General features: G+C 47.0%; 1 protein-coding gene across 1 annotated transcript in view; it reads left to right on the forward strand.

Moving 5' to 3' along the window:
• Positions 1–23,223, forward strand: part of MCC (MCC regulator of WNT signaling pathway) — a 263,692-nt gene that overhangs the window by 217,502 nt on the left and 22,967 nt on the right. The window contains exons 7-12 of the mRNA XM_055119442.1: positions 7,860–8,006; positions 8,871–8,960; positions 10,023–10,171; positions 12,659–12,799; positions 16,845–16,948; positions 20,156–20,339. Of these exons, the coding sequence (XP_054975417.1) occupies positions 7,860–8,006; positions 8,871–8,960; positions 10,023–10,171; positions 12,659–12,799; positions 16,845–16,948; positions 20,156–20,339 (815 nt within the window). The remainder of the gene's footprint in view (positions 1–7,859; positions 8,007–8,870; positions 8,961–10,022; positions 10,172–12,658; positions 12,800–16,844; positions 16,949–20,155; positions 20,340–23,223) is intronic.

The following is a 23,223-nucleotide window of genomic DNA, read 5'->3' on the forward strand; positions in this document are numbered from 1 at the left end:
TGATGTAACCAGTGCCACAGGATGGGCAGCCATACCAGGAAGCTGCCACATGTATGTAGCATCTGACATGATCATGAGTGTGGATACTCGTGTCTGTTTGCACAGCTTGAAAACTCCCGGTGTTCCTTTCATACATTGTCTCTTTGTCATCTGCTCAATCATCTTTCTCTATAATTATTCATGTATGTTGGAACCTCAGTTGATCATTTCAGTCTCTTTTTTTTTTAAAAAAAAAAAAGCACTTTAATTGTAAACCATGGTCTAAAATACTGTTAATGATAAGGTTTCATTCATGCAATGTTCCAGCATCATACCTTCCATCAGAGTGTTTGCTTACCCCATCACTGTTTCCGTGTCTGTTCCCCATCCCTACCCTGCCACTCAGCCCCCTGCCCCCACACCCTGGTAAATTAAGCTCTGTAGACCTTCTGTTGCCTTTGGCCATTGTCTTAGCTTACAGTGTTTCTTTGTATCTCCCTCATAAGAGAGAGATCATATTCTGTGTCTGGTGCTCTTCTTCTAACTTTGCTCAGCATGTTCCCCTTCAGCGCCATCCGTGTAGCAACAAATTGTGAGATTTCGTCTTTTCTTGTGGCCAAACAGTACTCTGCTGTTTATTTGTACCATAGTTTTTTTATCCACTAATCTGTTGGACGCTGGGTTAAGTTTCTTCATTTTAGTTATTGTGGATAGTGCTGCAGTGAACATAGGAGCTCAAGTAATTTGTCTATTCCTAACACCTAGGTATTTTGTATCTCCTTAGCTCCCCAAACTGTGTTCTGGATTAATTGATCTGTACTGTCCAGTTCACTAATTCTGTCTTAGATTTAATCCAGGCTAGAGTTTAGCCTGTATGTTGATTTTATTTTATTAGATACATTTTTCACCAGAAATTTTACTTATTCACCTATTCATGTTTTCTGTTTGTCTGTATTTGCTTCATAATTACTTAATTCTTTTTTATTTTATTTTTATAAAATTGTTCGCATGATTTATTATTCAATATTCCAACACCAACCCCACCACTATTACACCTTCCCACCACCATTATTTCCTTTTTTCCCAGCCCTACCCAAACCTGTGCCAATAGCATGCCAATAGCAGACCCTAAATGATGTATTTTGTATTGCTTGTTATGGTTAATTCACTAAAAATGATCAAATAAGATTTTCTTTTAAAAGTGTATGAAGATTGTTATATCTCACCCTAGAGCCACTAAATTCTTGTATAAGGTACTACTTATACAAGAATTAACGTTCATCGATTTAAAGCAGGGCTTTGATTCTGTTGAGACTGAAGCGGTCATTGAAGCCGTAGCCCAACAGGGTGTTCAAACTCAGTACATCAAGGTCCTCCTTGAGCTGTATCATGGATTCACCACCAGGATCTCACCATTCTACAAGGAAGTGATCATTGACATAAAGAAAGGGGTTCGGCAGGGTGATACCATTTCACCGAAACTCTTTAGTGCCACCCTCAAGAATGTCATGCGACTACTTGGAATGGGAAGGAATGGGAGTGAAGATAGATGGTCGGCAACTACACCACCTCCGCTTCACTGATGACATCGTCCTAATAACACCAAACATTAGCCAAGAGCACAAGTGCTGGCCGACTTCAACCGCGAGTGTGAAAAGGTCGGACTGCAGCTGAATCTCACCAAAACAATGTTCATGAAAAACAAACAAGTCCCTGATGTTCCATTTGCTCTCAACGGAACGAACTTCTCTGAATGCAGCAGCTATGTGTACCTGGGTCAAGAACTCATCATGAGAAATGACTTGGCACCAGAACTGTGCAGGAGGAAGAGAGCAGTGTGGAACGCCTTCAAGAACGTCAAAGAAGTGGTTAAGAGGACGAAGAATCTCCAGCTCTGGGCACATCTTTTCAACTCCACCGTTCTTCCTGCACTTAACATACGCCTCAGAGACCTGAGCCCTACGAAAACAGGATAAGAACGCTATTCCGGTATCCCAAAGAAGAATAGAAAGAACTGTGCTCTCATTTCACTCAAGTGAGAGAAGGAATCCAAAGTTCCGACCTCCATTGACGATCAAGAATCAGGGATGTTGTCTCGTTTGCCAAGGTGTCAAAAATCAGATGGGCCGGATACATAATGCGATTTAGAGACTACCACTGGACTAGAGCTGTTACCTACTGGATTCCACGGAACATCAAAAGACGGCGTGGCTGCCCACTTACTAGATGGTCAGACTTCTTCGTCAAAACCCTGAATGAAAGGTTTGAGGCCCTTTGTGTTCCCGGAGCGAGCAGATACCATTGGGCTATACTAGCACGCAACAGGGACGAATGGAGATGTTACTGGCGCCTGCTTGAGCAAATCGAAGATCAACGGGATGACAAGTGATACAAGTGATAAGAGATTACTAACATGTTGTTACAGGTTAAGTCTTGTGTGTTAATATTTTCTTAGTTAAGATTGGCTGCCTTCTACTTTACATACCATCCAATGTGGTGTGCTACTCCTGGTACATCAGTGATACAGAATATGAGATATTGTGTGGCCGCAAAAGTGGCTGCATGCTCAGTGGTATCGAGTATGAGATGTCACAGTCTCACATTCCAGGAATCTAAAATTTTAAATAAGGTGCTATACCTGGAGTTAAATATTTAATTGTATAGTGACTTGGGAGTCTGGAGACATCTCTGCAGCTTGTTGTACCCCTCCAGGATTTATTATTCTTTGTGGTGTGGGCCAGTCTCTGGTGTGAGGTGATATCTCATTGTTTTGATTTGCATTTTCATGATGACATGAGATGCACACAATTTTTTTCATATATTTTAGGCCTCTGTACATCTTCTTCGAGGAGGCTTTAGATTCTTTACTATAGTTCTCTGAGGTCTCCAGCATCTAAAGAAATCAGTGCATTCACTCTGTCTTCTCTCTTGAACAGAAGACCTCAGCCAACTTGTCAGAGTTGCTCTACAAGCTTCTTTTATGAAGTCAGCCTCCTTCCTCATTTTTGACATCTGCTATCCCTCTTCCATCTTTAGCAGTGGAACTGAGCTCTTTTTCTTAGAGAAACAAAGACCATCAGTGAGAACCCTTCTGTTTCCTGTCCTGCTCCTTCATATGTGAAGTCACCTTTGTAATTGCCTGTGTCACCTGTTTTCTTTCTCTCCAAGAGACAAAGTGCCATGTCCAAACTCCCATAATTGCTTGGATCTCTTAACATATCCAAGTCCATGCCAAAAATTAAACACTATAAAAAGGCTGAAAAGAATGACCTTACTCATTGCAGGGTATAAAGAATTATAGTAGGGGAATAACTAATGTCCAAAGGCAATAGAAACAAGTAACAGGAGAACTGGTCCTCAGCAGGAAGCTTTGCTGGGTGGGGGCTTATAGGTCAAGGAAGGGACCACTACAACAATGATAGAGATAAGTGGTCACTGTAGACTAGACCTGGGTGCTAAAAGGAGATAAAGTGACATGTATTATACACTATCAATAAAAATATTGTAAACCATAGCCTAAAAAGAAAAAGGTGTATGTATGCCGAGGGGCAGGCTGAGGGTTAGGAGAGAATCTGGAGACACTGGTGGAGGGAAATTAACACTGGTATTAATGACTTTGTGATTCATGGTGAGTCAATAAAAATATAATTTTTTAAATAAAAATAGAATTTTAAAAACAAAAATAGAGGCTGGAGATAGTACAGTGGGTAAGGCATTTGCCTTGCACACAGCTGACTTGGCTTCAATCCCCGGCACTCCATAGGGTACCCCAAGCCTGCCTGGAATAAGCCCTCAGCACTGCCTGATAGGGCCTCCCCTAAGAAATTTAACTTAGCAGTAAATAAGGCTACACTGATAAATAATGGCCTCCCCCAGCTCTCAGATTCTAATGGCATAGACTGTGGCCCCTGGTGAGCCCCTGATCCCACACGCATCTCATGTAGACAGAAAGCCTCGCTCTGTTTCTTTCAGTGAGGGCCTCCTTGACTGTATTAGGGAAGGTGAGAGTCCCGGTGCCCTTGATTTAGGGTCAGCTCTCTGCCACACACGCGAGCCCTTCCTCTTCTGGGCTGCGCCCACTCCGAGTCTCGGGTGATCTCATCTGGAAATCCTCACCCATTCCATCTACAGAGACCATGGTTCAGAGTAAGGTCACATCCACAAGTCCCGGGGCTTGAACTGGGACATGTCTTCTGAGAGGTTACAACTGAATCCGCTCTGATGGGGGCAGATTCTAGCCCCCTTCTACCAAGGGGGTAGAAGGTAGAAGGTGAACCTTCTACCAAGGCACCTTCTCTCCTAAATTCCTTTCACAATTATCATTAAATAAGAAAGCACAGATCAAGGTAAACATGCTTAGCATCTTTCAGTTTTCAGAGAGGTTTGCTGGGCCTAAAGCCTTCAGGACTTAGAGGCCAGAGTGATAGTACCTTGCATATGCCCATGCTGAGTTTGACCCCTGATACCACATACGGTGCCCGCAGCCCAGCAGCAGCAGCTATCCCTGAGTACAGAAGCAAGAGTAAGTCCTGAGCACTGCAGAGTGTGGCTCAAAAGCCCAAAAACAAAAGTTTTAAAGATTTAGGACATAGGGGCTGGAGCGATAGCACAGCGGGTAGGGCGTTTGCCTTGCATGCGGATGACCCGGGTTCGATTCCCAGCATCCCATATAGTCCCCTGAGCACCGCCAGGGGTTAATTCCTGAGTGCAGAGCCAGGAATAACTCCTGTGCATTGCCAGGTATGACCCAAAAAAGAAAAAAAAAAAAGATTTAGGACATAACTAGGGTGCCTGGGTGCCAATGTGCAGGCACACATGCCCTGGGGTGAAGGATGACCTCGGCACTGCTCTGGCCATTGAAACCTTCTTCAGTGGACATGTTTGCCTAGTGGTTCAGTGTCTGCTGCTGCTCTTGCTGTTTTTGTATTTTCCCCTTATTCCCTTCGTTGTCACTGTTTTTATTATGATGGCCAAGGGATCAGACAAGCTGGCTCTGGTACTCGCTGGCATGAGTTTGTCATGCTGCACACTCAGCTGCAGTGCTCTGTCAACTCTACTGCACAGTGCTCTCCTGGGTCACACTCCTATTGGGGGTCCCTGGGTCACAGTTGGGGTGCTCACCCACATGCATTCCAGGAGCCACACTTCTGGCCACAGCCCTTGCACATCCTTTTAGTTACAAGGCTAGCCAGGGCCTGCGCCCCTTTCCACAGGCTCTCTGGCCAACTGTGTGGGGACTGAAATGTGCTTGCACTGTCGGAGCTGCCAACACTGTGTGTGGCACCTGTGAGCCACCAGGAATGCTGAATGTCAGATGGTAGGCCACATGTCGGCAGGCGCTCCAGGGCCACACTGGTCCTCCAGGCCCAAGAAACACGTTAGTGAATCATGGGCTGTTCAGAAAGATTGCTCCTTAGTTGGACGCCTGCCTCTTGAGCGAGGGGAGAAGTTAGCTGGGATAGAGAAGGAATCACTAAGTCCATGAGGGTTAAAGGGATTGTTCAGGATGGGAGATGTGTGCTGAAAGTAGATAAAGGACCAAATGTGATAGCCTCTCAGCATCTGTATTGCAAACCATAATGCCCAAAAGTAGAGAGAGAGTATGGGGAAAATTGTCTGCCAGGGAGGCAGGGGGAGGGTGGGAGGGGCGGGGATACTAGGGAGATTGGTGGTGAGGAATGTGCACTGGTGGAGGGATGGGTTTTGTAACTCAAATATGAAAACTTTGTAATGGTATCTCACAGTGATTCAATACAATTTTTTAAAAATATTCTAAATAAAAAATCAAATTAAAAAAAAAAAACATGGGCTGTTTAAATGTAAATTCTATCAATTGCCCAGTTCAAAGAAATTGAGGGGGGCACACCTAGAGGTGCTCAGGGGTTACTCTTGACTCTGTGCTCAGGAATCACTTCTGGCAGGGCTTGGGGGGACCATGTGGGATGCTGGGAATTGAATCCAGGATGGCGACATACAAGATAAGCACCCTACTCACCGCACTATCACTCTCACCCCATAACTTTGTTTTTTAAAAGTGAGATGAGTGGGCCTGTTGGTCTTGGAGCACTCTTACCCTGTCGGTCACTTTTCAGAACCTCACCAGACTTGACAGCCATGCCGTGGACAGGGCCATGCCCTGGGACTCACTGCTGCTCCCCAGCTGTCCTCCCTGGCTGGGGCTCTTCCATAACGAGCCATGAGCTTTCCCTGGCAGCACCATTTGTCTCCAACCCCATGTGTGTTTCTGGTTTTAAAACTGTTCTGAAGTCAGCTCTGTCTGGCATGTTAGACAACCCCTGTTTCCCTCACCCCTGGTCTGGAAGCCACAGCAAGAGCACTCTGTTGGGCTGTTTCACTACTGAGTGCGATTTGCTCTGAGGGGATGTTCCTGTTTTAGCATCTAATATGTAGATGAATTATTAAAAATTCAGTTACTTCTGATTCCCAATATAGCAACACAGAAACACCCAAGGTATTTAATATTAAATAGCATTTCTCTTAAAGAGAGTTTGGAGCCTCCCGTCTCAAGGGGATACACTGCCTACCTTGGAGCATCTCAAGTCTGCTGCTCAAGGTGTGAGCAGCTCCTGACTGCCAGAACCAGTTACTGAGCATATTAGAGGTGTGGATTCCAGCCTCCTTCAGACCTACTAGGCCAGAACACTGGGCATGGGGCCCTGAAATCAAAGTTTAGCACTCAAGCAGAGTTTAATATTTTAGTGATTCTTTGCTCTGCTGCAGCAACACATTTGAAAAACCCTGGGTCTGACCCTCCAGCACTGATTCTTCCGGTAGGAAGCATATGTTTAAGAGCCCTTCCAGATAGACATAGTGCCCAGAGATAAATTAGTAGTCAAGATCATCAGAAAAGCCCATCTTTAACAAAGTTTCACACTTACTTGGAGTCCTTTGGAAGTCACTGAGCCATAGCTGTAGAAAGCAGGATTTAAATATTAAGTTATGTGCAGGTAAATATGTTTTAACTGTAATTCTAAGTGCATCCAGTGTGATTCTAAGTGTGTTTCATGTCTGTATTTCCGAACATTCCAGGAGAGGAACTGACCCAGGTCTCTGGGGAAAGCCACACCAGAGCATGGGGGTCTCTCCTATGAGCTCCTTCCCCTTCCTGGGGCAGAGCCTGCTCGGCACAGCTTCTCTGGAGTCGCTTGCAGTTCTCTCAACACATTTAGTCACTCTGATGCCTGTACTCATGTGCAAGCTATTCTCTCTGCCCTGACTCACCTAGAATAACCCTTCGCCAGCTGTGACCCTCTTCACTTGACGAGGTTCTGTTCCCAGCTGAGGAGTAGTACAGCAAGTAGGGCACTTGCCTTGCATGTGGCTGATCTGGGTCTGATCCCCAGCACTCAATATGCCCTACCGGACCCCAGCCCCACCAAGATTAATCCCTGAGCAGCAGCATGTGTGGCCCAATAACAAACGGGGTTCTTTACCAATCCTTTCTCCCTGCCCCTTCCCAGGGACTGTAGATGAAATCACAACCCTCCCTGTTCTGCCTCCTGAGACTATGCATAAATGTTACAGTGCTTGTGTGTTTTTGTGTTCAAGTCTTTCTTCCTCTCTGAGTCCCAAGTTCCGAGAGAATGTAATTTCTGGGATCTCTGGGATCTCTGTCTGCAGGTTGGCATCAAGCTGGTACAGCTCCATGAATCAGAGTTCTTTAGAGATGGGTGTTGCAGGGCCAGTGATGTATTTCAGCAGCATGGCATGTGTCTTGCCCCAGCACTGTAACAACAGAAAAATGGTCACAATATGGGATATTCATGTGGCTCAGCCAACTTTCTCTACAGTAAGAGTGTAGTGGCATCCGGCTGATGTAAACCACCAGATGTATGTGCCTGAAGGCATTGTTGTTTCAGGTTCGAGAACTTCAAACCCGACTCCAGAGCGTGCAGGCCACAGGGCCCTCCAGCCCTGGCCGCCTCACCTCCACCAACCGTCCCGTCAACCCCAGCACGGGAGAGCTGAGCACGAGCAGTAGCAGCAATGACTTTCCCATCGCCAAGGTGAGCTCCCAGGGCCCGGACTGCAGTCGGCTCTGCCGAGTGTGGTCTGCTGTGCAGCACCCAGTTTTCTGGACCAGGAAAGGGCCGCCCCCTGTGGGGCTACACGTAGGGACAACCCACTAAGAGTCCTGCGTCTCTTAGCTGCAGCCTCTCATTAATCAGCTGACGAGAGCCCGTCAGCACTGACAAGCCATTGTATGGAGTGAACCAGTTTGTCCGGGTCCATAACGCACTAGCATGGACAAAGAGTTGTTCTCAGGATCTGAAATCCACACCCCCAGTGTTGGGATGGGGACTGCCAGAGTCACAGCTAATGTTCCCTCTCAGAGGAGCCGGCTTTCGGGAAAGGGGGTTGTTCTGAGTAAGCCCTGCAGCTGTGGTGTGGAGCCCACTAGCTCCTATGTGGACAGACAGACTGCCCATTGGTCCTCTTGACAGAAGGCTGGATCTCAACACTCAGATTCAGCAAGAGACAGGTCAGATCAGTATTTCTCAACCCAGAGGGGGGTTTTGTCCACCAGGAGCTATTCAGTGATGCCTGGAAACACTGTTGACAGTCACAGCTGGAGCCCCACAGGCGCCTTGTGGTAGGAGCCAGGGAGACTGCAGGTGCCAGCAACACACAGACTTGCTTGCTCCCCCACGCAAAAAAAAAAAAAAAGAATTATACAAGCTAGAATGTCTCTAATCCTGAAGTTGGAATACCTCCACTTAAGAGGAAGAAACATTGGAGTTGTTTTTAAGACATTGATGAATGGGTGCGTTGCTCTGCTTAACCAGTACTCTTGTATGTACAGTCGCAACAAAGTCTTATCTGTGGTACAGCTTGTCGGTTTTGGATAATTTTTTGTTTTGTTTTTTAAGATTGCTGAGAGGGTGAAGTTGTCAAAGACCAGGTCAGAATCTTCATCGTCTGATCGGCCCATCCTGGGCTCAGAAATTAGCAGCATAGGGGTGAGTGTTCCTGAGAAGCATGGCTAGAAAGTGCCCAGTAGGTGTACATAGCAAGGGGTAGCTGAGAGAAGAACTTCCACAGTTCACCTCCAGTAAACTGGTTTATTATCGTAATTAACCATGCCCGGCTTTCTTCCTAATATGAGATTAAAATACATCATGACAAATTACTTCATCCTAAAGGGAGGTTTTTTCCTGTTCCTCTAACTTAAAATTAGTCAGAAAGAAAGGATGTAGGTCTAGTTTTTGTTGCTACAGATTAGAGTCTTGAAATAGTGACTGTATGTAGCCCTGTTGCCCCGGAGACTGGTAGCTGTGAAGCTCTTTGAAAGAGTGTTGCCTACTACACGTCAGTGTTGCCTTGCACACACTGATGAGAGGAGCAGGTTCCCCAGGCAGGGAAGGAGACCTGCGAAGTGCAGCCAGCACCTTCTCACTCAACCTCACAGTTTCAATTTGAAGCATCTGTGGGCCCCCCGAGGCTCTGGGTACTGAAGGAAGGTGAAAGGGAGTAGTTACTCTTCCATGGGGAGTATCTTTGGAGATGAGGACGAGGCTAGAAGTGCCAACTTTTTGAGCCTCAAGGGTGGAAAAAGCCTGAAGAACTCTGGAGGCCTGAGTTCTGCACTGAGCAAACAAATCATGGCACACACTGAGATTCCATACCAGCACCAAGTCATGGAAGTAAAGAATTGGTGGCAGGGGGCTTGCTGTCCTTGGCTACAGCCCCCAGACATAGTGTCCAGGAGAGGAACTCATGACAGAGGGTAGTGCCGATTCTGTTTGATATCCCAAATAAAGGGATTCTAAAGAGGCCTTGTACCTGCTGCCCGACGGTGCATTCTGAAAGGGTGTTTCTGCATTTTGGTCTGCCTATGGGCTATTTTCACAGTACATAATTTTTTTATACCAGAATCGCGTTTTCAGGGTAACCATTTCCTTGTGCCTGATGTCCCAAGGAATAATCTGCTTTGAACCATTATGCATGCAGAGCATGTCTCGGGGCCCTGCTTTCTGTGGGGTCACTTTCAGAGAGGAATCCATGCTTACCTACTTATGCAGGTGTCCAGCAGCGTAGCAGAACACCTGGCCCACTCTCTTCAGGACTGCTCCAACATCCAAGAGATCTTCCAAACACTCTACTCCCATGGTTCCGCCATCTCAGAGAGCAAAATTCGAGAGTTTGAGGTTGAAACAGAACGTTTGAACAGGTAAGGAGAAATGCTGCATGTTAGGAGGGCAGTGGGGAGGTCCTTCCCATTTCTGTCCAAAGGTCAGTGCAGCTTGGCCAACTGTGTGGATCTGCATGCTGTAAACCCCAGGGATATGTTCAATGGAATGAGAAATGCATTGTGAGGCCCTTTTGTCGTGAGAATGTCACAGAGCATTACTGTAGAAACCCAGGGGCCAGCGCCTACTACACACCTGAGCTACAGCCTGGGCTACCTATCATTGACTTGAGTTTTAGATACTATGTGCTAGATTAGTGTGTGACAGTCTCCATCATTCTCATCAGAAGGTGCTCATAGCTTGTCAGTACTGCCTTCATGCAGTGTGACCTGCACATCCCACACATGGAGTAAAGGGGGCACAGCCGACACACCATTTAGAGACCCATAGGTGTGCTTTGCTGCTCTGCTGTCTCTGTGCTGAGCTGTGAGTAATGTGTGAACCATTTTGTTTTGCCTTGCCCTTGACTGTTATGTCACATGCCCCAAGAGCAGTCCATACAGAATGACAAGGAGATCCGACAGGTCCTGGTGGTGGCCTGCAGCCTATTTGCTGGGAACCTCAGAGTCCTGACATCTGGGCACATCTTTGAAGCTGCCAGGAACTCACAGAGGCAGGGTGGCATCCTAGATGGCAGTGTGTGGCATAGCCCTTTCCACTCTCCCTCCCTACTCTGGACCACATGACTTCCTTCATCTCTGCTTCTTGCAAACGAGAGGATGTGGAGATTCCCGATTCTCCTCATCCCAGCTTCTTTACTCCTACTGAGAGTTATTTCAAAAGGTGGTCTGCCTACCCTGCTTAGAAGAATTTTTACCATAGGCCCAATTTTAGAAGCTCTTTCCAAACTACTAGACAGAAGTAGTTGGGTTCACCTCCTGCTTGATTTCTAAGACTGGCTTGTTTATCACCCTAGTAGTGAGAACTGCTAAGAAAGCAAAGTAGAAGGCCCAAGACCAAACCACAATTCTGACACAGAATTGGCCCCACAGCAACACGAGAGCCTATGAAATCACATCCATGTGTGGCATGTCTGCCTTGGTCTAGTAGGGGAATGTAGGAAGAATTTATCCTCCCTGATTGAGCTATATAATATAACAGATGGGAACTAAACAAATGTGGTGATCTCGAGTTGAAATGTAATGGTTTAGTATTAAATCCAAAATACTAACCAGCAATACTCCTGAGGACCATGGAACAACAGGGAAGAAGCTGCCTATCAGCATCACAGGCCAGAGACTTAAGAAGAACTTGCATTGCACTCTGAAATGCTTTATTCCTGTGGCCTACCTCAAAACAAAGAAGCCCCTTAACTTCTCAAGAGTTCCATGCACTATGTCTGTGAAACCCTGTATCCTTTTAAGAAATCTCAGTTAGGGTTCTACAAATGGGCCTGTCCCGTAGGACAACAATCGCCACATTTAAGTGATCAGTGTCCTAGAGTAGATAACTAGAAACTGAATGTCTGTATATTTCTTCCTTCCTTCCTTCCTTTCTTTCTTCCTTCCTTCCTTCCTTCCTTCCTTCCTTCCTTCCTTCCTTCCTTCCTCTTTCTTTTTTTTTTTTTTTTTTTGCCTTTTTGGGTCATATCCTATGATGCTCAAGGGATACTCTGGGTCTACACTCAGGAATTAACTCCAGGCAGTGCTCAGGTGACTATATGGGATGCTGTGGATTCAACCTGGGTTGTCTGTATGCAAGAAAAATGTCCTACCTGCTGTTCTATGTCTCCAATCCCATGTCTGTGTATTTCTAAATTTGCCATAAATTAATTTTTTTCAAAAGTTACAGTTCTGATTCTCATGAAACATAAATTTCCCATTTACTATCCCACCAGCAGTTAGCAAGTGTGGGAACTTCCGACACGACCATGGTTCCAGTTTACTCCTCATTTCAAGGCATCACTGGGGCAGTTTTTGTTCAGTCATCTATTTGTTTATCTTCGCTTAAGTAAAATGGGTAGTTTACTAACCACTGCAGCAAGCAGCTCAAAGTATAGAGTCTGAGGTTGAAGTACATGTCTAACTCCCAGGATGAAAGAATTTGCTCCCTTTCTGAGTATCTGTTCTTCCTCTGAGAAATGAGGATCCTGAGGCCATTGAGCAACTTTTGAATGGACAGTAGCTGTCTCTGCGTGGCTTCTCCTCAGTGTCCCTGTGCAGAATGGTTTAGCAGAGTGCATCAGTCTTTGCTGTCATGAAGCTGAGGATGCAGGCTATTACGTCCATCACCTGGCACGTGATCTGCCACTAGGGGGGGTGGGAAAAAACTGGGGCCTCAATCCTGGTTTCTAACCCATTGGTGATCCTTTTCCTTAATTTTCAGTGCTTCTTTATAATGTTGCGTTTGTGAGACATGTCCTAACATGCATTTTCTAAGCTGAATTTAGACTTGGCGATTAAAATATTAAATTCATTCCATTTTAATCCTAGTGTGAAATTGTGAATGTGATGTCTCTTCCTTTGTAGCCGTATTGAACACCTCAAATCCCAGAATGACCTCCTGACCATAACCCTGGATGAATGCAAAAGCAATGCAGAGAGAATGAGCATGCTGGTGGGGAAATACGAGTCCAACGCCACGGCACTCCGGCTAGCCCTGCAGTACAGGTGGGAAGACCAGAGCACACCCGAGAGCATAGGAAGAGGCTTTTAGAAGACATTAGTGTGATTGGGCCAGTAAACAGCCATGTGATACACACTGGAAACCAACTCGGGCTGGGCAATGCTCTTGCATGTTAGAGAATTGGGTTCAATCTCTAACATCACAAGATCCCCTAAGCACCATCAGTGACACTCTAGCACAGGGCCAGGACTAGCTCTAACACCACCAAAGCCTCAACCCACCCCCCCCCCAAAAAAAAAATATATATATACATAAATATATATATATAAATATATATATGTTTTTTATTTCCAAATTGTAGCTGCGCCTCCAAGCCATCTCCTCGCCCTCACGGTTGTGGCAGTGGAAAGTCCTTACAGTCTTTGAGTCAGAATCACATTGCTTCGGGCACCCATCAGTCCATCCTATCTACCTCCAGCCGACCCTGACCCCCTTTGTCCCATCTGGGGGCACTCGGGTCAGAGGTCACCACGTCAGGGTGCCCACGCAGCCGGGGGCAGGCACCCCTCCTAGCCCCAAAAGAATTCCGGGTGCTCGGGAGGGGGCCTCAGGGTGGACCTGGGCCTGACTGGCCGGGCGGGTGGCAGGATCCGGAGGCCTCTCAGTGTTTCTCCAAGGGTCGTGTGTTAAGGGCCACCTGGCGTCCCAGGAGTCCCAGGACTGAGGAGTGTCGCCTCTTAGCGTGAGGTCCTGGATTCAATCCCCAGCTCCACAGTGGAGAGAGATATCCAGACACATTCCTATCAAATCTCGAGTTCATACCACTGTTCCACCAGCATCTGATAGAATTCTGTGACAGTTGGCTCTCCTCTGAGCTGTCTTGTCACACTGAACAGGTGAACTGTCACTGCTGCAGTAGGAGAACTGAAGTTTTTCATTTCATTTTATTCTTTGAAATTTAAATTGCCACCAAAAGCCAGGGGCTGTGATTGCACAGTGCATGTGACCTCAAAATATTTTCCTTTCTGGGGTGCATTGGGCATATCAGTTACTATTGCTATGAGCTAGTTCTCACATGCCTATTTCTCTGGGTTCAGTGCTCAGGAATCTGAGAGTGACTGGGTAGGGAGCTGTGCTTAGCACCTCCAAAGAGATTCTGGCCAAGCTGCCACCCAGGGCTGCGACAACTAAGCCCTCACACTGGGCCAGCAGGTCTTCATCAGGAGATCACGGTCCTCCCTGGCTGTGTCCGGCAGAACCCGGCTGCCAGCCTGCAACAGTGCAGAGAGGCCGAGGAGGAGCTGCCATGCTACACTCTGTGCCCTCACATCTTGCCTTCTGGCTACTGTCATTGCTATATGCTGGGGTCGCACACACCTGGCTATGGTGTGTTCACACTCCTGGCTGTGCTGGTACCAGGATCCCAGTCCGCAGGGCTGCAGGCTGGCACGGAGGCGTGCAGTTGTGGTGCCAGGATGGAGCTCTCAGCCTCCTGAGTAGGCAGATGCTTTCCTGGTTGTCATGTAACCTGATCTCGGAAGCGACACCCTTCTTCAGGCCATATCCTCAGGCTTGCAGACCAGCCTGTGCCTTTGTGAAAGGGGCAGCAGCGTATGGGCACCAGCAGGTAGGTCTGGGTGGGGGTGTCTCGGACTCGCCACCATGAGTGACAGAGGGGCAGCAACCAGCCTCCCTACTCATTTCTCCTTGGCAGTTTTCTTTTCTTTTTCTTTTTCTTTTTTTTTTTTTATTGAAACACCGTGAAAGCAGTTACAAAGTTTTCAGTTTAAGTCTCTGTCATACAATGATGAAACACCTGACCCTTCACCAGTGCACATTTTCCACCACCAAAACCCCCAGTATACCCCGCATCCCACACCCTTCCCCTACCTGTGTGGCAGACGATTTCCACGTCACCCTCTCTCTACTTTGATTACATTCAATATTTCAACACAAAACCCACCATTATTATTTGAAATTTACCCCAACACTCAGATCTGCCAAAAAAGGCAACATTAGACTATTTGTTTTCCATTGCTGATTATGAATTGCATGTGATGATGCGCAGCCGCTATTGCAGTGTGCGATTTTGGAATTCTGAAGGTTTTTTGTTTTGTTTTTTCTTTTTGAGTCACACCCAGCAATGCACAAGTGTTACTCCTGGCTGTGCACTCAGGAATTACTCCTGGCGGTGCTCGGGGGACCATATGGGATGCTGGAATTGAACCCGGGTCGGCCGCGTACAAGGCAAATGCCCTACCCACTGTGCTATCACTCCGGCCCCTGGAATTCTGAAGTTTTAATAATTAAATCTGGAGGGATTTCTGCCCAAAGCCTCTGTGTTCTGAGCTTTGTTTCTGAGTCTATGTGATCATGGCCCCTAAGCAGCTCGATCAGTAGCCAGAGGGCTCATTTGTGGACAGCAGCTTGGGGTCTTGTAGGGGCGGGGGGCAAGGGGGGAGGGCCAGCTCTGCCCCCGTCCCATGAGGCCCTGAGTTCCTCAACACTGCAGGCCCCTCCCTGGCTGTCCCTAGACCTCCGGAAGATGATGGCGCGACCGAGCCGCCAGCGGAAACAGGCCAAGTCACGAAACCCATTCCCACCTCGGGTGGTCCAGTGCCAGAAACCTAATACGTATTCCAGATGCATTTCTGCCAAAAGCCACATGTTTGATATTCAGCAATACATAATCGATCACACATTTCTCCACCAGTGCAAACTTTCCACCACCAATATCCCCATTATCCCCTCCTTTTCCATTTCAGTCCTTATCCTGCCTCTACGGCAGACAATTGTTCGGATACTCTGTGTAGTTTGGGGCATTATATTTTGCTTGGATATTCCCACCACCATCCAAGCCTGCCTTCTGGGGCAGATGCTAGATATTCTATTTTCCATTGCTCACTTTGTCTATCAGGAAAGGGTCAGAGAAATGGTCCTGGTCCCCACATACCGGAGCTGTGCTTGTAGAAGCTCATGGTCGCCAGGATTCTATCCGGAGAAGGTGGAGAGACTGCACCTGCTCCATCTGGGACACCCCGGTGATATTGGCTCGGTTTGGGGCCTGGAGCATTCTCCGGTGTTGTGGTGCCCACCAGCCAGGATTCTTCACTGCTGAGCAGTGAACAGTGCATAGAGGCCTACGAACTCCTGCTGGCCCTGACTCAGCAGTTAAGCTCTAGTTGAATTTTTTAGGGGCAGGCTACTTTCTCCTGCACCTGCAGCCTGAGTGGAGCTGAGTGAGATAAGTCGGGAAGTGAGAGCGGTGCAGTGTCTCCTCATGTACTGTACAGACAGCTACAGCAAGTGGACTGGCAAAGCAACCACAGAGCTGTGGCCAGGGCTCATGGCTGAGCACGGAGCACTGCATGCCCGAGCACGGCCACTATGTCCATGCTGCCTTCGGCATTGCTGTATTAGGAGACCCAGCACTGAGCCTGATTCCTCGGGTGTCCCAAGTACTGCTTGAGAGCCCCTTGCAAAGAAAGACTGAACTTGGTGATGGAATGGCACTAGGCTTTAATGCTGGGGATAGGGCACCCACACATATGTAGTGTTGAAGCCATGTCCTTGACACTATTCAATGTTGGAAACTGATGAAAAAAATAATAAAAGAAAAAATGAGCTAGAGAAATAGTTGCAGGGGTCAAGCTGTTTGCCTTGTACACAGTTGGCCCTGTGGTCCATAAGTGGACCCCAAGTACCTTGAGCAGTAACCCCTCAGCACAGAGTGGGGAGTAAGCCCTGAGCACATGGGGAGGCACCCTTCCCCCAAAAGACTCCAAACATTTCAGGTATCACCATAACGTGGTACAGATTTATTTTACGTATATCTTTATTCTAAAGCAATGTCTGTAATGTTGTAGACGAGAATCTTCCCATCCTCTCCTTGAATTACTTTCTATCAGGAGGGAAGGAAAGGAAGAAAAGAGGAAGAAAGGGAAGGAAGAAAGGGAAAAGGGAGGGAGGAGGAAGTAAAGGAGAAGGGAGGGGGGATGCAGCTGAGCTGGCCTGACTGTCCAGGGAGTGTTTAGAGGGTGCTGGGGCTTTGTCCTGCCCACGGCCCTGAGCCCCGTGCTTCTGTTTCAGTGAACAGTGCATAGAGGCCTACGAACTCCTGCTGGCCCTGACTGACAGTGAGCAGAGCCTCATCCTGGGACAGTTCCAGGCGTCTGGAGCCGGCTCCTCTCCTGGTGAGTGTGGCGCCTCGGTCCCCCATCCTCTGTCCCCTGCTTCTCCCTGCCCTCCTGGGTGCGGGAACATAAAACCCACTTGTTAAGGATGTTTTCCTCATAACTGGGTCGACTGTTTATGTTGATGAACTTTTCCTCTATGGCCCGGAAACTCCCCAAGGCCAATGTTCCCAGGTCCTGTGCTGCCACCAGACATGCCCTCATGATCTTTGCTCCCACCACAGCCCCCAGGCTTCCAGCCAGCTCCTTCAGCTTTGACATCTGCAGGAATCTGAAGCCAATCTGAAGGGAGGCTGGTCTGGGGGTTCCTTTCCTGCTTCCTCTCCAAGTTCCCTAGCCAGGCGGCAGGCCTGCCAGTGACAGCCCTCCGCAGCTCTTGTAAAAGCATTATCATCCCAGCCAGGACACACTGCCAGCATTTCCATTAGAAGCTTCGTTTTATCAGGATCTTTTAATTGAATCATAAGACTCTATTTTTCAGACTTAAATAGATCCAAAAATGATGTTGGCCCACTGCCAAGGGTTGTGTGTTTGTGTATGTGTGCATGTGTGTGTATGTGTTTACTAAAAGAAATGATTTAAAGGGAAAGATCAATGATGTTACTTCCAGTTTGTATCAGAAAAACGTCCTAAGTTGTCTTGTCCTTTAAAGGCACTATTTTTTAATTGGTGGGTGCCTTAGGGACCATATCTGGCATGCTCAGAGGTTACTCCTGTCTCTGCACTCAGGAGTTGCTCCTGGTGGGCTCAGGGGACCATATGAAATGCTGGGAATTGAACCCAGGTCAGCAGTGTGCAGGCAAATGCCCTACCCACTGCACTATCACTGTAGCCCCAAAAGGCACTTCTATTTGGTTTTGGTTATTTTCCTTTCTTTCTGGAGGGGTGTCACATCCCATAATCATCAGAGGCTACTTTCAGAGTGTGCTTGGAGGTCACTCCTTGTGAGTCTTAAGAGATTAAGAAGTGCTGGGGATCAAAATCAGAGCTACCCACAGGCAGAGTCCGTGTCCCAGCCCGTGGGGCCTTCCGCTGTCCTCAGAACCTCTTAGTAGACTGATATCTACTCAACACAGTTATTTGAGAGCTGGAAAATTTAGAAAAATATGCATGTAGAATATTTCAGTTGAATAATAAAATGTTTTGCCTTAGCCATGTGTAAGACAAGCCCTTCAACATGACGATGAGGTATCCTCTCAAACCAGCAAGAATAGCACATATTGATAAAGCTTAAAATATCCAGTGTTATCACAGGATAGGGAGAAAAGAAACCATTTTTTCTGATTGGTGGGAATCTCATCTGATTTAACTCCTATGGGAAACAATATGTTGTTTACTCAAAAACATAAGAGTAGCACATCCTGGGGCTGGAGTGATAGCACAGCAGGTAGGGCATTTGCCTTGCACTCGGCCAACCCGGGTTCAATTCCCAGCATCCCATATGGTCCCCCAGGCACTGCCAGGGGTAATTCCTGAGTGCAGAGCCAGGAGTGACCCCTGAGCATCACTGGGTGTGACCCAAAAAGCAAAAAAAAAAAAAGTATAGCACATCCATATGGCCCAGCAGTTCCATTTTTGGCATCTATTCCCCAAACTCAAAAACATTAATTTGAGAAGATATGGGCACACTTTTGTTCATTGTGGTGCTCAGTACAATATCCAGGATGTGGAAATAATCCAAATATAGAAAATAAATTGTTGTACACACACACACACACACATACACACACACACAATGGAATACTATGCAACAACAGGAATAGATGAAATTTTGCAGTTTACTGAAACTTGGATGGAACTAGAGTATTATGTCAAATGAAATTAGACCAAAGAAAGGAGAGAGGATAAGCAGATGTTCTCAGTTATCTGTGCTACAAAGAAAAGTAAAACAAAGCAGCAAACGTTCTTGAATGATGATCGACCCTTGGTCTTGGATCACAAAACCAGTATTACTAAGCGGAGTTGAGAATGAAAAGTCGTCAGGAGTTAGCAATGAGAGCATTGGTGGAGGGTAATGAGCGTGCTGGGCCGGGGAACTATGGCATCCATTCATCAGAGCTCTAAATGCCAACACTATCGAAACATGTTACCTAAACTACAATTTTTTTTTTTGCTTTTTGGGTCACACCCAGTGATGCTCAGGGGTCACTCCTGGCTCTGCACTCAGGAATCACCCCTCGTGGGGCTCAGGGGACCATATGGGATGCTGGGAATCGAACCCGGGTCGGCCGAGTGCAAGGCAAATGCCCTACCTGCTGTGCTATCACTCCAGCCCCTACAATAATTATTTTTAATGAAATACTACTAGTCTATAATAAAAGGTTAAATCATGCAAGTTTTTACTATACAGATAGGTCTGGATAACATCCTGCTGAGTGAAGTCATCAGGAAAGGGAAAAATGATCTTTCTCATCTCTCGGATATAAAGAAACATCAGAATAGAGTGAAGGCAACAGATCAGGAGAACTAGTGCTGAAAAGTGAGCGGAGTGGGGCTCTCTGGAGGAGGGTGTGGTATTGGAACAGTGAATCCCTGCCAACGCATGAAACATTCAAGTCACAGAGCTAAATGTTTAAAAATTAAATTTTAAAAATGAGCCCTTTATAATACCATGCCTTCTTCCAAACATGATTCACAGAGTGGCCAGTGGGATTGAAGGGTGTAGAGTGTCTTCATGAAAGGATGAGAGGCAGGGCAATTGGCCAAAGAAATGGCCATGTCCAGGGACCCTCCACCTGCAGGACCCGGGCACCAAGGTTTCTCCCCTCTCTCCTGGGCCTGATCTGAGAGAAGAGGCCAGGGCAGGCGCTGTACAGAGAAAACAGTGCCGCGCTGGGTGAAGTGCTAGGTTTCCTCATGAGTTTGTCTCCTGATCATGAAGCTCTGTGAACATGTGAAACTGTGGTCCTTTTGCCTCAGTTTCTCCCTGCCCTCATTCACAAAGTATACTTTAATGGAACAGGCTTCAGAACCCACTTAAGCTTAGAGCATGGATGCCAGCCGTTACTTGCCCTTGAGGAGATTGGGATCATAGGAAGAGGATGCCCAGGAGGTCCAGCTTCAGAGGCTGTTCCAGAATGCAGTCTCCATGCTGCTGGCCCCTGCTGGCCCCCACCCACTTTGCTCTTCCACCGACTACCCACACGGACTCCCAGCTCCGCCTCCTGGCTCTGCACTGGTTGATCTATTGACTTCTCTGCCACGTAGGAGAGCCATCCGGGGGCGAAAACATCACTCAAATGCTCAAGCGAGCACACGACTGCCGGAAGACAGCGGAGAACGCGGCCAGAGCCTTGCTCATGAAGCTGGACGGCAGCTGCGGGGGCGCCTTGGCGGCAGCCAGTGGCACCACGCAGCCCTGGGAGAGCCTGTCCTCCACCAGCCACACCAGGTACCCCGGGGCTCGGGAAGGGCGGGGTGCACCCTCACGCCCAGTTCACAGCCTAACACCCAGGGACTTAGAATTGATCTCAGGGAGCAAGGAAGAACCTCTTTGTTTTGCCAACATGAAGCCCAGGAAGGGGTGATTTGCTGGAGAGCGTGGAAGCAGTGGGCACAAAGTTCCTTCCTGTATGCTGTGCTGCCTTCCCTTTATTCATGGCTCTGCTTAGTTACCATTTCTGAGTTCTGCGTATTAGGGTCCATGTCCGAAAGATCACACAAAGCAGTAAGCTCTGCAGTATATGATTTTATTTGGCACAGGTCAGATAAGCACGGAGTTTAGAAAGCCAGAGAGTCAGGGCTAGGCCCTTTAGTAGCAGAGTGACCCCTCCCCTTGTTTCCAGGGTCCTTTTATACTCTAAAAACGCAAAGGGCTTTCCTGACCATCTTGTGCCCCTCCCTGGTGACCTTTCCCTTGATTGGTTCAGTGGTTATCTCCTCTGACTTCATGCAGGGATAATTTCTGCTTTTTCAGCTGATCCACAGAAATGGGTGGGAGTAGTTCTGTCTTTTCGGTTGATTCCCATAGTGGGTGTTATTTGTTTCACCTGATAGTTATTGGCAAAAGCTGTGTTTTTCCAAAATGGCTGTGCTGATGCTAAGCAAGGCGAAGCAGGGCTAAGTATTGTAGGAGGGGAGTAGCCTCACACTGAGCATTTGGGATAACTAATACCCATTTGCTCGGAAGAGTCACCAACACCAGGACACAGACTGCTTGCACCCTGGCTCCAGGCTATGTTCTCTCCCTTCCTCGGGGCCTCTGTCCTTTGTAGGCACTCCCCAGGCAATAACATCTTCTCTGTCTTTTTTGCCATGAATCTCTTATGATCCTGTATTGGTAGTATAAACTTAGCAAATGATCCTGAATGGTCAAATTCAGAGTTTATGAATCTAGAAATTTGGCCACTATATGTCTCCATCCACACTATTGGTAAGTGCTTGGGATTTGGGATGTGTCCATCAAATGTCCTGTCATGAGCCGGGTCCTCACAGAACTGGCTTCTCTCAACATCAGCTGGGATTCATGTCTCCTCAACAGTGTTCTATGAAACAACGTAGAACAAAGCTAAACTATCCAAGGGACCTACTGTTCATGACAAAGGTGGAGAGGAAACTGAAGACCTTGCTGAGCAAGATTTGCTCAGTGATTGGCTTCTTTTGGGTAGGGTAGGTGAGAAGGAAGCCTTTCTAATGGTCTTAACTGTGAAGCCCTTAACACCCAGTTCTATGTGTAGAAAGTACTTTTTATAAAGTTCTTGGCTGACAAGACTCACCCCATTTTAACAGGTGATGAAACTTTGGCTCACATGTCTGTGAATGACTCATCTCTCTCACATCTGTGGGAATCAGAACTTTTTAGCTAGGATTTTGGCATGAAGAGTTTTGTTCCTTCCACTCTAGATGGTGTGACTTTGAACCCTGTGTCAGCCTTGCCAGTGACTTCCTAGGGTTAGTCCTGCACTGCAAAATCATCAAAGGATCTTGAACCAAAGGAAAAATACTGATGTTTTCTTGGTGTGTGATATTTTAATGTCCATATCCGTCTCTCCATGGCAGACCCCTCTGCTAAGTCCATCGATCTGCCTGTCCTGCTGCCCCCAGGGGGGCTCTTTCCCACTAATGGACTTGGTCGGAGACCCACAGAGGACTTCTCTCCTCCTGACTCCTGCAACAAATGCCTCATTCAGTGGGCACAGTTGATCATTTTTTCCTGGAAAGCCATATTCTCTTCTTAATGGCTTTTCCAGAAATTTGTGACTCGTGATTTCTTTGTTACTTTAGAATAAGGAGTTTTTTGTTGTCAGTGACACTGTCCTGTTGAGTACATGCACAGGAAATGTGTGCAATTCCAGTAGTGTAGGCTTATATCACATATGTTGTGCTCACACATCCCTTTCCAGAAGTTATTTTGTTATATTAATCTAAGTCAGAGGCAAATTTGGAATCAGAAGTGGAAAAATGTCTTTCCTGTCTGTGAAAGTGGAGACCATAATTTTGAATATTTCTTAGGAATATTTTAACATATAGATCGACCTTTAGTTGCAGAGTTTTCTTAGAGAAATTTAACTTTTGGCAACATGACTGCTAGTTGAGGTAAATTCCACCCATAATCTTCATTTTCAAAATGAGTAACTTCATTGAAGAATAGACTTTGAACTAAAGCAGTCTCAAGTGGATGTTCTGATTGAAGTATAGAGGGACTTTAGCTATTATTTCATCCAGTTCTCCTTAACAATTCATCTTTACCCTCTGCCCCAAGTCAGAGCAGCTATGAATAGGAACAGAAAAACCCCACGCAGGCATTAAGTAGCAGCCACATAAATGCAGCTGGTATTAACTGTGGGCTCAAAAAAATCTCTGGCCACCAGACCCTTTCATATTCACAGCAGTATGTTTGTAAATCCTACCATTCCTACTCAGATGAATGTTGGAAGTGTCAACTTCATAGTGGAAAGCAAAGAAATGTTCTGAGTGAGCTTTTGTGGCCTAAACATCCCTTTCCTCTCAGTGCCCAGCTGACAGGGAGTGCTAATGAGAAAGTCAGTGTCTGTCCCTGAGTGCTCAGAGAAGGACACAGCCAGGCCTCCCACACACACAGGCCATCCTGATGGCAGGAGGGTTCATGGTCTTAGAAGGAGCAACAAGAAAAGGGAGCGAGACTCTGTGGGCAGGTTCCCAGGAAGTGGCTTTTTTCCCCTCATTGATGAAGGCAGCCAAGGCCTCCTCAGAAGGCATCATCGCCTTAACAGAGTAACTCGGTCATGCAGACTGCCGGGATGCATGTGTCGGCCTATGTCACAAGAGAAGCAGGAGTGGGAATGCTTCGTCAGTGC

Source organism: Sorex araneus, chromosome 1, assembly GCF_027595985.1.
Source record: "Sorex araneus isolate mSorAra2 chromosome 1, mSorAra2.pri, whole genome shotgun sequence".
Taxonomy (NCBI): domain Eukaryota; kingdom Metazoa; phylum Chordata; class Mammalia; order Eulipotyphla; family Soricidae; genus Sorex; species Sorex araneus.